The sequence below is a fragment of the Dermochelys coriacea genome, chromosome 3 (genome assembly GCF_009764565.3).
Source record: "Dermochelys coriacea isolate rDerCor1 chromosome 3, rDerCor1.pri.v4, whole genome shotgun sequence".
Lineage (NCBI taxonomy): Eukaryota > Metazoa > Chordata > Testudines > Dermochelyidae > Dermochelys > Dermochelys coriacea.
In genome coordinates, this window is record NC_050070.1 from 139,653,587 (window position 1) to 139,668,271 (window position 14,685).

General features: G+C 38.9%; 1 protein-coding gene across 5 annotated transcripts in view; it reads left to right on the top strand.

Moving 5' to 3' along the window:
* Positions 1–14,685, top strand: part of FMN2 (formin 2) — a 277,143-nt gene that overhangs the window by 148,645 nt on the left and 113,813 nt on the right. For all 5 annotated transcript variants that reach the window (XM_043511421.1, XM_043511423.1, XM_043511422.1 and 2 more), the window contains one exon: positions 10,648–10,709. In XM_043511421.1, coding sequence (XP_043367356.1) covers positions 10,648–10,709 — 62 coding nt within the window. The remainder of the gene's footprint in view (positions 1–10,647; positions 10,710–14,685) is intronic.

The following is a 14,685-nucleotide window of genomic DNA, read 5'->3' on the forward strand; positions in this document are numbered from 1 at the left end:
CATTCTGAACCATATTCAAAAAATCTAGATGAAATATCCTATTCTGTTTGCAATATTAGGTCACCAGTTTTATTGCAGTCAAGGCCCTTATCTACTTGAACCTTGAATCAACAATGCCAACTTTGTGGAAACCCATTTCTTAGCATGTGAGGGAGGGGAGATTAAATCATAAATCCCTGTAATTTCCCACCACACAGCAATTTGAATTAGTAATGCCAAATCTTCTGACATTTATATGACAAGATTTTTGGCGAGGTATTTCCATAATCTTACCACACTTAGAACATGGACCAAATATCACATGATCACTACACCACTTTGCTAGCATCGGTGGCTGCCTGAAGCAGTAACTTCAGAATACTAGGTGAAAAGGTTCATGTGTTGAAATATGATAGTCTGAAATATGATAGTCATGCATGTAAAATACAAGGCTACATCTTAACTTCTTTCTGCTGTGCCAAGTTTTTTGGTAGGAGTTTGTGGAAGAAACTGAAAGAATGAAGGCTCATGTTTAGTAGGATACCATTTGGTTGTGGTGGGGGAGATGGGACTTTACTTAATTTCTTATTATTTAATTTGTTTCTTTAAATAAACTTTTCCAGCTGCCTTTTGTGTTCTTGATCAGCAAGATTTTCAGCTGGACCTGCAGTTTTGTAAAAGTACTTCTAAGCACTTGCGTAATTATTTACATTGGCTTTCAGATTCATGGTGTTAGATATATTTATTAATGAACTGGAAGAGACAGGCAAAAAGGTGGCAAAATTTGAGTATAAAGCAAAATGCTTTAGATCAGTCAAAATTAGGGAGACTGTGAGGATCTTCAAAGTGGAATAAAAAAGGTAGCTGAATAGGCAGATGAAATTCAATATTTAAAGGTTCATATATTTTTAAGGCCGGAAGAGACCATCATGGTAATCCAGCCTGTTGTCCTGAATAACACAGGCCATATAATTTCACCCAGTATTCCCTCCACGAGGCTCTTAGTTGCTGTTTGAACTAGAACATATATTTTAGAAAGATATGTAATCTTGATTTACAGTTTACAGGGAGTTTTGCCATTGACTTCAATGGAGCCAGGATTTCATACAAAGACTTTAGGTGATGAAGAATCCATCACATCCCTTGGTAAATTGTTTTCTTGGTTGATCATCTCTGTTTAAAGCTTGTGCATTTACTTCCAGTTTGAAGATGATTGGCTTCAACTTAAAGCCATGAGCTCTTGTTATGCCTTTCCTAAATTGAATTCCTCTAGGTACATACAGACTCTGATTAAGTCATCTCTTATCCTTCTTTTGGATAATTGAAATAGATTGAGCATCTTAAGTCTCTCATGGTAAGCCAGGTTTTTCATACCTAAAATTATTATTATAGTTGTTTTCTGAACCCTTTCCAATTTTACAACTTTATTCCAGTAATTTATTCTGGAGCCACCTGCCTACTGCTACTATGTAGGCCCCTGTTTTATACATCCCATTAAAGACTGTGCTATCCCTCCTAGCCAGCACCTTGGCCGAAGAGCACATGTTAACTTTACTATCCATCATGACTCCTCAGTCCTTTTCAGAGTCTCTGCTTTTCAGGATGCAGACTAGAAATGCTCCCATTTGATGATTCTCCATTAACCATTGAATTTTGAGATCGATCTATCTATCTATCAGCTAGTTTTTAATTCATTTAATATGTGCTACGTTGACTTTTATAGTGCTATTTTTATTAGAATGTTGCTTTGTCCTAAGTCTTAAGAAGTCTGAGCATATTGTCAACGCACTTACTTTTGTCAATCAAACTTGACAAAGTTTGACTATGAGAACCCAAACCAGAGGAATTTAGCAGATAGGACATGGGATTGAGACTCTGGAGACCTGGGTTCTATTTCTGGCTCTGCCACTGATCTGCTGTGACCTTGGGCAAGTTACTGCACTTTCTCAGTCTCTTTCATCTCCTACCCATTGTTTTTCTTGTCTATTTAGATTGTAAGCTCTTTGGGACACAGGTTGTCTTCTCTATGCATATTGTACAGTATTTGTCAAAGTGGGGACCTGATCTTTTTGGGGTATGCTAGGCACTACTGTAATACAAATAATAATGTGAAATTCAATTAAATGAAAAGGAAACATTTAAAAATAGAAAAGATAATACATATTATGAAGATGGATAATTAGCCTGTATAACTTTCTGCCATGATAAGTCACCGAGACTGAGTTCAACAGAACTGAAATGTAAATAGTAATGAGAGAGAGAGAGAGAGAGAGAGAGAGAGAAGCAAAACCCCAACCCCACAGCAAACCAAAACCTTCATTTGGGGAAAGTTGTAAACACTCTCCAGCTTCAGGGCAGAGAATCACTGACTGGTGGAAGTTAGGAAAAATATCTCCCATATTGGCAGGTTATTCCTACACTTTCCTCTGAGCCATTTGTTTCCAGGAATTGTTTTAGACTGGATACTGGACTAGGCACACAATGGGATTGTGACTGTTACTGAACGGGCTGATGAGCAAGAGTGAGTAGGAGCCAGAGTGGATTTTGACCAAGTGGATAAGTGTGGTTTGAGGACGCTCAGGCCCATACCCAGTCTTGTTCCTTACATAGTCCGAGAGATGGTGTACATGACATGCAGAATCCCAGTGCATAGATTCTCCTCAGCTTTTGCAGATGAATTGTTCTGTATCTCTTTCACGGCTGCTACTCTGAAATCTCTCTAGAATGTTTACATATACAGTCTATCTAAAGAGCACATTCATGGTATTGGCACATTACTAATGAATAATAATGCTATGAGGAACTTATACAGGTCAACCAAAATGAATGCTTTGACCAGGCTAGACCATCTTGTAGTTTGCATTTGTCACAGGTATAAAAAACCTATTTCAGTGGAGTTTTTAAAAATGTAATTGAGACTGTTTTTATCTTTCCATAAGAAAAGGCAGGTCTATTATTCACCACTGGTCCCACTCTTTGGGAAGCAAAGAGAGCCATGAAAACCTGCTTATAAAAATAATCTTATGTTTGCATAAAAATTTCACCTAAAAATCCCTAGCTAAATCTGTCCCTCTTTCACACATGCAGAAACTGGAGAGGGTTACTTGTGTTCTCTCTGCACTAAGACTTAGATACCATTTCGGGGGCGGAGGGGTGATAATAATTCTTTCTTCGTTTATTCAAAATCCTGCCTTCTACCAATCAGTGTTCTGCTTCAGATTCCATCCTCAAAGACCAGCCTCCACAGGTTCATTGAGACTATTGGCTCAGCCACACACTATAATTTTAAATAAGTATAACCTGGTAACATGCCAATATTTTTTGACCCTCCTATATCCCACACCCAAGATTCTGTCACCTGCCAAACTCAAAGAAATCTTATCTAAACAATTAAGATAAGCAATGAAGTGCTCTGTATGGTCAAATCAGCAAACCTTTCAAAAACAGAACTGAAATACAATCTCTCTAGATTAAACAGTCTACAATGGCAATCATGTTTGTATTTAAACATTTTATTCTGAAAGGATTACAGCGTTAGTCTCCTTTTTTTCCCCCTTGCCTAGACAAGAAGGCGACATACTGAGTCAAACAAAATGTATTTGTTCTCGAAGAATTGAACTTACACACATTTTATAAACACATGGTATAGGTGTATGGAGTTAGACTGACTTAATCAGTAACTGCTGTCCTTAAACTTGCATAACCATATTTACTTGAGATGTCTGTAGCAGAGCTGTTTGTTAGCAATATCTTTCTTTTACATCACAATTAAAACCCCATATTAATACAATTCTAATGTTACAAATTAGAACCCAAACCCGGGAAATGAAAAGCTAAGGTCAAAGGCTATAACAATGTTAACCAATCCACACTATAGAAGAATGAATAGTGAAAGCTAAGGATGAAATTCCCCTTCATCATAAAGTCCCTTTTTAAGTTGCTCAAATTTCTCAAATTAATATTTTTTGTTTGAAATTTTCCATGGTTGGTGACTTCCCAGATACATGTGAGCGGTTGGATGTTTCTAAAGCAGTTTTTGAATTTTGAGTGTTTTAAAAACAAACACAAGTATCTCCTAATTTCCTATCGCCTTCAATTTGGGGATTTTATGCACCATTCTCGTTTCTTATTAAGAGTATAGATCCAAATATATCACTGCAACAATAAAGTGATATGCATACAATTCTAAGTGAGGCTGATTCTCACCTCTGTGTATTATTTGTATCAGAAACCCAGTTCACATTACAAATTCGAATAGTAAAAAGAAAGCCCCTTTCCCAAATGGCTTACAGTTTTGTTTAATGACAGTACGTATCAGGTGAGTGCAAAAAGCAAACACATGGGTAGTAATATGAGAATGTTTTCATGTATTTTAACTCTGTGCATGGTGTAACTCCTCATCTGCTTAGCTGTTATCAATAGGCATTGTTCTGCAAGTAGCACAAGTACATGTACCTATGCTGTGAACTCTTTTCTTCCCCTGTTTATTTAGCACTCAGAGTTCCTAAATGTTACACAATTAAGATTTCTTTGGGTTTCACTGTACCTCCCACTGGTGACAGGAAAGCTTTCTCTTCCAACATCCCCTTCTCCATATTTATTTAGGATGGATTGCTTAAAACAATACCTCAGGTTGAAACTTGGGATTTGACCTTCAACGCAAAGATATAAATCTCTTTCATTTGAGCTAAAGGATAAATCCTTTAGGTGAGAGATAATAGTAGGCTGTTTAGTTGCTGGTATCATCTTAGAGGAAGAAATGATCGTATGCAATAGGCCAATGTGTGACACTTGACAGCCCATGCTATGAAACACAGCAATAAGCGACATAGTTTTCAAAACTACTTATTCTTCAGGGAGTGACCAATACAATACCTTACTCTAAGTGCTACTATTTCCACTTTAGTTTAGTATAGCTCTTGGGTTTATCTTGCCAGTGGCTTGATGTTGCATCAAGTCATAGCCTTTTATTTTATTTTATTTTTTAATAGCAGCAAAAGGGGCTGCTGCATTCTGTTTGAGCTCCCTTTTGGATTTGCTTGGCTCTTTGGTTCGCTGAATGATATGGCCAACTGGTTCCCATGCTGGTTGTGTGCTGTTCAAGAAGGCAATCAGGATCCAATCAGTTGTTCCTAGGAAGATGATTTGTCTATCTGTGCTTAATTCTCGAGTTTGCAGTGTGTAGATATCCTTGCAGTTTTTTCTAAAGACATCCATTAACTGAGTACTTCTATTCTGAGTTCCTATTTCCCATCTATGCTGAGGAGACAATTTTACTTCTCTCTTACTTGTAACTCTGGGAGGTCTGTGGAATATTGATCATCATACCCTGTTGGTATTTTGTGGGTTTTTTCCCCCTCTTTGGTTTGTAAATGTTCCACTGCTTCAGTTTTTAGCAGTAAGTTAGGGTATAAATGTTAAAGTATATCTAACAATGCACTTGACTGTGTTAATTTTTTGCAATTTAAGGTTGGCTTGCCATATACTTTTATTATTCTTTGAGTAGATTATTTTTTGACAGCCAACTTAGTATTGCCATTGGAATAACTATTGTAGGGAGAGGAAAGGATGTGCCAAATATTAGCAGATGTAATAGTCTATGAAAGTCAATGATAAAGTCTAAATGAAGTGCTTTGACCTTATTGAAACAAAGCATTTTGATAAAATCATCTTGATATTTCATTTTGCAGGAACTTTAAAACTTTCAATTGTTTGTTACAATTTGGGATGAAAGAGAACTTCACAATGTTAGAATTTCGTGCAAAATCCAAGTTTTGACCAGTTTTTCAAAAATATCTTTCTCTGACAAATTATGCAAGTTAGTTGCTGGTGAATTTAGAGCCATTGTCAAAGAAGACAAAGGTTGGATTGCTATGTCTGCTAATCTGGTTGGTTTGCCCCATCTGCTTTGTGTACCACCTTTGCTTTAGTCATATCTGGTAATTTCTGTATTTCCTAGAAATCTGAAGAATAAACTATAATGATGAGAGAGTCTGTCTAGTTTACAGTGAAGCTATTCAATGCTACTTTCCTCCATACTCTGTCCGGGAAATATGATGGGCTTATTCTAAATTTCCTTTTGGTGTTTTCTTTGTATCTCTCCATGTACACACAGTTTGCTGTCAAGATCATTGATCTCATTGGTTATGTTTCATTACATATTGCATCCCCCAGGGTATTTTTTTTAAAAATTGGCTTCTATTCTAGACTGGCTTCAGTATATGTGGGAGAAGGTGTGTTATCTCAGTGTAGGCATGGCAATTTGATTGCCTTTATATACAGTGTTGTCTGTACTATACACTAAGCTCATTTTGTTTCAGTATTCTGTTGTATTGAAGACTCTTCACAAGTGGTTAGCCATCTTCACAAAATAAGCAGTGTTAATTGTTTTTGCAAGTCTTTGTCCTGCTGTTTGTTCAGACACTTTGTAGTCCTTGCTTTGAAAATGGTACACAGTTGGCTTGCTTGATTTTTTCAATGTATGTATAAATTTGCATTATTTATTTTACTATTACTCTTCTGTAATGCATAAATAGAACCCCTTCCATTATAATAAAGACTGTGCAAACATTCAGAAAGACATGGTCCCTGCTCCAAAGATCTTACACTTGTTACATGGAGTTTTTAATCGGATTGTGACAAATAATAAGAGGGACTGAAGAGTGAGAGGATAATAAGATCATACAGTTTTGCAGTGTACCTGTGTGCATGCTTGGTGGCTCAGAATCGTGTAACAATTTTTTTCAATAATGTCCTATATCTCCAACTGCTTCTCAACCTAGCTGTCATTAGTAAATGTTTCATATAGATCTTATGGTGACAATGGATCTTGAGAACATGTTTGAACAAGAAGGCTTGCAGATTCATTTAGGGAGTATGAGCCATGCATAAAGGGCAGCATGGAAAGAGACACTGAGACATTTGTAGAATCAGAGAAGTTGGCATTCAAAGCTGGCAACATTGGCAGAGTAGTGGTGATGGGTAAGAAAAAGAGACAAGATTGCATAAGCAGAGAGAGACAGAGTTGTGTAAGGCCTTGAGGTTGAGAACAGGAAAGAGGTTGCATGATTCAATAGTCTGGGGACTAACCTAGGACTTGGAAAATGTGGATTCAGTTCCGGCTCTGCCACAGACTTACTGTGTGACCTCAGGCAAGTCACTTAGCCTCTCTCTGCCTCAGATCCTCATGTGTAAAATATTACTTTCCTATCTCACAAGAATGTTGTGAGAATACATACATTAAAGATTGAGAGGTGTTCAGATACTATGGCAATTGTATTCATGTAAGTACCTTACGTAGATAGATGGGATTGAAAACTTTATTTTGATTGATGGAAAACAAATAACTATTGGATGAAAAGGGCAGGGTGTGTGGTTACATCAGAGTGATGCGTCGGGGAGATGTCATTGGCTGTTGTGCTTTGAATGAATTGAAGAGGCATAGAATTGGTTTAACAGAGGATAGTGAAGAGGATTTTGCAATAGTCAAGACAGGAGATGATTTTTGGGGGGCGTGGGGGTGTGTTTCTTTTGTGACTTGTTTTATTATGTTATGTTTTTTATGATTTATTAAAAATACTCTTCATGATTTGATTTTTCCCCTGACCCCACCACAAGCTTTGTTTGCTGGGACAGCGGGAGATCATTGTGCAACTGAGCACATAGTGTCCATGGACTATGGCATCACTGTGAGGGATGCCCAAAGCCCGACACACTAGAACTATGTAGTTCATCTCAGTGAGGCCCTCCCCAGCCACCCAGGAGGAATTGATGTTTTGTCTGTGTTTTCACTACTGAGTTGACCAGCACATATAGAATTTTGGAGGTGCTTTATCTCGCAATTCTAGATGTCGGGTAATGGAAATACATGCTCATCTACAGTGGTTCTTGTTTATATGATTATATGAGTTCATAAGTAGAGAATATTATTGTTGAGGGGACGAGGTTGTTTTTTTAATGATCATCTCACGTTATTCAATTTATAATCTTATTTCCCGAAAAAACATATTTTAGTCTTTATGTTGAAAAATTTGAGTGGAATTTTATAGAGTGATAGGTAGGCAAGTATATATGTGCGTGTAGGTATATTTAATTTTGTCATTTTCTTGGCAGTGACACACTTCTTTATACATGTGCTAGGAGATAATTTCTTTAAATCCTTGTCTGTAGTCCTCTGAGACTGATTTGTTTTGAGCAGCTCCCTGAAATATGCATGCTCTTCTGCATACCTGTTATGTTGAAAGTACACAGATCTGGCACCATTGTGTTTGCCAGGCATTCTCTTATCTCAGGCAAGCATTCAAACAAAAGTGTTCTATTGCTCTCTAAGTAATCCATGGGTGATCTTAACATTGTGGAAGAAGTCAGAACAGGAACTTGTGCCATATTTCTTAGTTCAGAAGCAGACAGTCTCTGAGGCGAGGGCGGGGGTAGTGGACGATAACTATTGAGTCAAAGTGAATGACTAAAGGGTTGTGGTGTTTGTGTATAATATAAATACACTAACTTGTAAAAGCAAAAATCAGATATGCAGTTAAATGTAGGTCTATAATACACCTTGTTTTGGATAGCTGTTATAGCATGTACACACTGGTGTACAAGCTCAAACAATGTGTAGAAATCTCTACACTGCAAAATCTGAACAATTCTTTTGATTTTTAATCCTTGATTCAACAAGATACTTCAGCACATGCACATCTTTAAACATGTGAACAGTCCTATTGAAGCCAGTGGGATTATTTATATGCTTAAAGACACATGTTCTTAAGTACCTTGCTGAAATGTTGCCTTAGAGTGCCTGTTGTAACATTTATTCACAGAATAAAAAATGTAAGTGACATAAGGTATCACAATGTGGAGTATTAAACAGGGACCACTGTTGTATCCCCAAGGAATGTTTGCCATCCTGTTGTCATCAGCTGATTTACAGGTGTATTTAAATGTCAGCTGTTAAATACGTATTTCCTGGTTTTGCTAGTTTTAATTAGACCTTTAATGTATTTGACATTTTAAAAAGTTGAAAAGGGAAAATACTGGCATTTTGAATAGGAATAGACTGCTCAATTTTAGCATTATTTTGTGCAAAATTCTTAATATATTTTCACATCTTTCACTACCTACTAAATTTGGGCTTCTAAAACATTTTAAATGGTGGGTACTTGGCAGGCAGCGTAAGAGGGGCAAGGCAATATATATGTATAAAATATTATATTTGATAAGGAAAAACAGAAAAGAACATTTTTTTTATTGATTTGGAAAGTAGGCACTTTTCCAAATAAGTTCCCATTCTTTTCATCTGCTGAAACTCTGTCCATACATATGCACTGGACCTTGCTCTGTGTAATCAAGATCAATGTTTCTTTATTTATATATTCTTTTATTATACTATAACTAAAATTAAGTTCCAGACCAGTAAGGTGAAAACGTGATGAGTCCCAGACACTAAGTGGTATCACTGAATGCTTTAGAGCAATGAGAAACAAATGAGTTTGAATTATATTGTCTGTAATCTTGAGGTGTATACACAGAATCACTTAGTGACAGTCAAGGACACTGATTTATAGAGGATCAAGCAATCAGATACTGGGATTCCATCACTGATCACCAGCATGATCTCTAGAGTAGTTTTATCCCAGGGTTATTCTGGCTAGCAGACAGATATGTATACAGAAAAAAAAAATCACAAAGAAAACAATCAAATAAAGGACAAAATGGCAAAAGATAAAATATTGCAGTAAAATATTTAACGTTAGAAGAATCCCTGCTGCATAATATTCAGAATACCTGTACAATATATGGAAACCAAAATTTACTTTGCTTTCCAGTGACATGGATTGTAAGCTTGTAAAAATAAAAAATGCAGTTTACCAGGTTTTAAATAGTTCTATGTTAATAATTTTATATTCATATTAATTTGGAATGATTCTTCACTGACCAGCATAAATATGAAATATGCCTAGTACCTATACTTCCACTTCATAGTTTTTTCCAGTGATCCCAGCAAATAGTGCCCCTGTTCATCATCCCCCCCCCAAAAAAAGGTCAGGTTGATTTGAAATTGCTATCTGTGTGCTGTTAAGCCAGATTTTTGATATTGAGAAAGTACAGTATGTATGTGGTGCCAGCATTGGTTGGGAACAGGAAAGGCATATTTTGTATTTGTACTGAACCTGTCGGATTAGTGCATAGAAGATTTGACCCTTGTCAGGTGTCTTGAAGTTAACTGGCTGATTTGTGGATTAATCAATTTAAGTCTGAAACCAATCAGTGACAGGAATGAGAGTGGTGGGGGTGTGTGTGTGTGTGGTACAGACTTACAAATTTTTATAATGCTTTCAGTCGGACCACGAAAGTCTGATGTGAAGCTTATCTCTGATCTTTGGCTTTGGCCATACTCATGGGGTGTGTGTGTGTGTGTGTGTGTGTGTGTGTGTGTGTTGTGGAAGGGGGTGGATTCTTTAACATTTGTCACCTGGCTCTACCAGGTTCCTAGGCCACGGTTTTAGAAACAGCACTATTCAAGGCATTAATAAAGTTAAAACCCTTAAGCTGTATGACCAGTGGGGTCATAAAAGCTATTGCTGGGTATTGTGTTCAGTGTGTCTTTCATTGCTGGATTATCATCTTGACAACTAATTCTTTTTCACTTTTTGTCTTTTTTTTTCACAGCTGTTGTGAACTTGGACAACTCTGTGGTTGACCTAGAGACCCTTCAAGCCCTCTATGAGAATGTAAGTAATAGGAGGAGGTATAGATACATAGTATACTGTAGTTTCATGTGAAGGGAGTTTTGGTTTGCAACAGAAACAGCTCATTGCTAAGCTGCACAAATGTATTCTCTGTTAAGGAAATTTTTACTTTGTTAAATCGAAATGAAAATTAGGATAAACATTTGCCCTTTTTAAAATGGCAATTCACTTCGCAATGTGCATTTATTTTTCAAGTCAACGATTTCATTTATATTCAAATATATAATTTCTTCTTTTTAATAAGCTTGATGCTATATTTGACAAGAATAAACATAAAATAAAACTGCATATGTTTAAAACATATTTATTCCTGTGCTACACCTAAAACTTTTTTGAATACTATATTTCATGGTTTTTCACTTTCACAGGAAATAGTGCTTAGTTACTTTAAAGGAAAGGATCATTGAGAGCTGTAAAATTTAGTATAGTATACTGAGATACATAACCATGAGATACTAACTACTCTGAGAGATTGTATGATAACTATGCAAGGTTAGAGATTTAAGAATAAACCAGGGGGAAGGGGGCAAACGTTTTGGCTCAAGGGCCACATCTGGGTATGGAAATTGTATGGTGGGCCATGAATACTCACAAAATTGGTGGTTGGGGTACGGGAGGGGGTGAGGGCTCCGGCTGGGGGTGCGGGCGCTGGGGTTGGGCCAGAAATGGGGAGTTCAAGGTGCAGGAGGGAGCTCCAGGCTGGGGCATAGGGTTGGGGTGCGGGGGGGGGGTAGGACTCTGGCTGGAGGTGCAAGCTCTGAGGTGGGGCTAGGGATGACGGGTTGTAGGTGCAGAAGGGTGTTCTGGGCTGGAACTGAGAGGGATCAGGCCTGGGGCAGGGGGTTGGGGTGTGGAAGGGGGTCTGGGGTGCAGGATCCGGGTGGTGCTTACCTCAAACAGCGCCTGGAAACAGTGGTATGTACGTTCTCTGCCTCCTACATGGAGGCACTTCCAGGCACCTCTGCGTGCTGCCTGGTCCACAGATGCTGCCCCTGCAGCTCCCTTTGGCCGCAGTTCCTACTAATGGGAGCTGTGGGGGCTGTGCTTGGGATGGGGGCAGTGTGCAGAACCCCTGGCTGCATAGGAGGCAGAGTGGGGGCATGCTGCCGTTTCCAGGAGCCAACGGGAGCTCGAGGGACGGATTAAAACATCTGAAGGGCAGATATGGCCCCAAGCCATAGTTTGCTTACCCCTGGCCTAAAGCATCCTGGTCCCAGCATTATTCTGACTGTGAAGACAGAAAGAGTAAAATCCAGCAGAGCATTTCTGACTTCCACTGCTGCAAAAGAGAGGTGGAGGGCCACTCATCCCTAGAAGATGCTAACATCAGTATTACCAGGGCAAGTCCTCCAAATCCCAGGGTTTTGGGTAATCCCAGGGTAAATCCTAGTTACCCTCAATATATCCTGGATGTCTGAAGGCATAAATCATTAAGTAGGGGAAATATTCTCGGTATTCCTGGCTCCAGTTACTTTGTTTTCCCTTAACTCATGATTTTTAAAACTTGTAGTCCTTTTTTGTCTTTTAAACATATTGATCATGTAGGGCTGGACCATGCCCACCTATGAAGAACCTGCGGGAGGGTCAGGACATTGTTTCAGCTGGTGGAGTTTCCCTGAAACCATCTATCTGGCTGAATGAAGTCACGTTAGGCTTTTAAGAGCAGGTTAGACAAACACCTGTCAGGGATGGTCTCAATAATTAATCCCGCCGCGAGTGCAGGGGACTGGACTGGATGACCTCTCGAGGTCCCTTCCAGTCCTATGATTAAGTAGAGATGGGGTTTCTGCACAGAGTAGACAAGTGCTCCGACTCCCCTTGAGGGAGGTATGGGGGTATCTGCAGAGGCCTTTTCCTGTTTTGCTGCTACTCTTGCTGGTGCTTAATTTGTAATGAGAGGTGCTGGGGCTCAAGCAATGAGGTGCCAGGGCTTATGCAATTTTTTTTACTTTTATAACTGATGTGGTAAACTTATGAACTGCTAACCCTAGAGGTGCCTGCTCAGCCCTGGCAAGTCCCAGCACAGATTAAGCACTGGTTCTTACCCCTTTTATTTCCCCATGACAGCATGATTGCCACAGGAGCTATATTGCCACAAATATGTTCTATCTTAGGTATTTATATGGCCCCTGTTACCATAGTATCTGAGCACCTTACAGTCTTTAATCCATACAACAAACCTGTGAGATAGGGAGATATTATTACAGGGGGCAACTGAGACACAGAGAGACTATATGACTTGCTCAAGGTCACATAGGAAGACTGTGGTAGAATAGGAATTGAAACAAGGTCACCCATGTCCTAAGCTAGTGCCATAACACTGGATTGTCCTTCCTGTCTTCCTCGGCCTTTCTGCCCTAGCCCAACGCAGACTGCCATCTTGCTCCATCCTTATAAAGCAGAAACCACACAAAATAAATGATCGAATTTAGTAATGCAGAAAAACCTACATAGACTTTGAGGCCAGAAGGAACCATCATGACCATATAGTCTGACCTCCTGTAGAGTACAGGCCATAGAACCTAACACTGCTGCAATAGGCCCATAAACTCTGGCTGAATTACTGAAGTCCTCAGCTCTTGATTTAAAGATTTCGAGCTACAGAGAATCCACCATTTAGTCTAATTCAAATTGGCAAGTGCCCCATGCTGCAGAGGAAGGCAAAACAAAAACAGGGTCCCTGCCAACACTATGGGTTTGCAGGGAGAATGGTGCTGAAAACACAGACTTATTCTAGCTTTGTCTCATCTTTGCCCTGCCACACTTGGCTTTCTCACAGAGACAGCATGCAGGGTCTGTTATAGAGGCAGAATGAAGGAGGATAATGTTATTTTGTCACCCCATTAAATAGTTTTGGTTATTTCAGTTTTCTGTTTTCCAAAAATGCTCTTTCTCTTTAGAGAGTGAAAAGATTATAGATAAATTGTCCAGTATCCTGTGATTTCAGAGAAAAAACATCAATTATATGCTGCCAAAATGTTAGCAAAATGTGTGCCGCTCAGTGTTCCAGTTTACTCAGTCATATATAGCATGTTTTTTCAGTGCCAAATATTAGCAAATCCATCATTCTAGTATTCTTCTTTCCCACTCTCACCCACAAAAAATGTATCATTTCCATGATCTTTCCCTCCTTTTTAATCTTCTTATTCTTCCATCCCTGACTCCATTCAACTTTTATGCTTCCAACTCCCCAGCACCTCATTTGAGGTTCTTCTTGTTAGCTTCTCTACCAGGTAGCTGTTTCTTACATATGATGATGATAGGCAAATTGTCCAATAGCTTCTGGCTTTGAGTGGCTGGTAATGGGAAAGGTGGATGTCATACAGGCTCTAGCTGTGGGGTAGTTGTCCTATTGGGTTCTCTGTTGCTGGACTAGGGAGTTCCAAGTTCTCACCTGCTTAGTGGCTCTGCAGGCTCTGAGTAGGCTGGCACTAGCAGTAGAAGAGAGGTGGACACACTCTCAATGTAGCAGAAGCTTGGCCTGCCTCCTTTCCGCTTCATCCTCAGAAATTGCCAGAGTGGTTGAAAAATGGGTGGGTGTGATTTTTTTTTAGTGGTGCTGGGGAGCAGGGGAGGAGACACAGGAGACAGCAAGGTCGGAGGTGGGGGGATAAAACCATGGTATGGCAACAGTCTGAATGAGAAGCAGACAGTTCAGTCTCAGAGAGCTACCCATTTTAAGAAACAGAGCCTGCTATTATTTCTGGTGAGCTCCCACTCCTAACAAAACTAACTCCCACCCACTATGATCACACTACTGTGTATCATTAATGATTCTTTGACATTCATCCCAAAATGTAATTGACTAATTTTACATAAAGTAAGGTTAAAATTATGTGTGTGTGTCTTTAACTGCTTTAGGTCAGGTTATGTTTTCAGAGCTGTCTTTACAAACAAATGGATTTAGAAACATTTTTACTGAAACCTAAGGATTTCTCCATCTGACTAAAGATCAGCC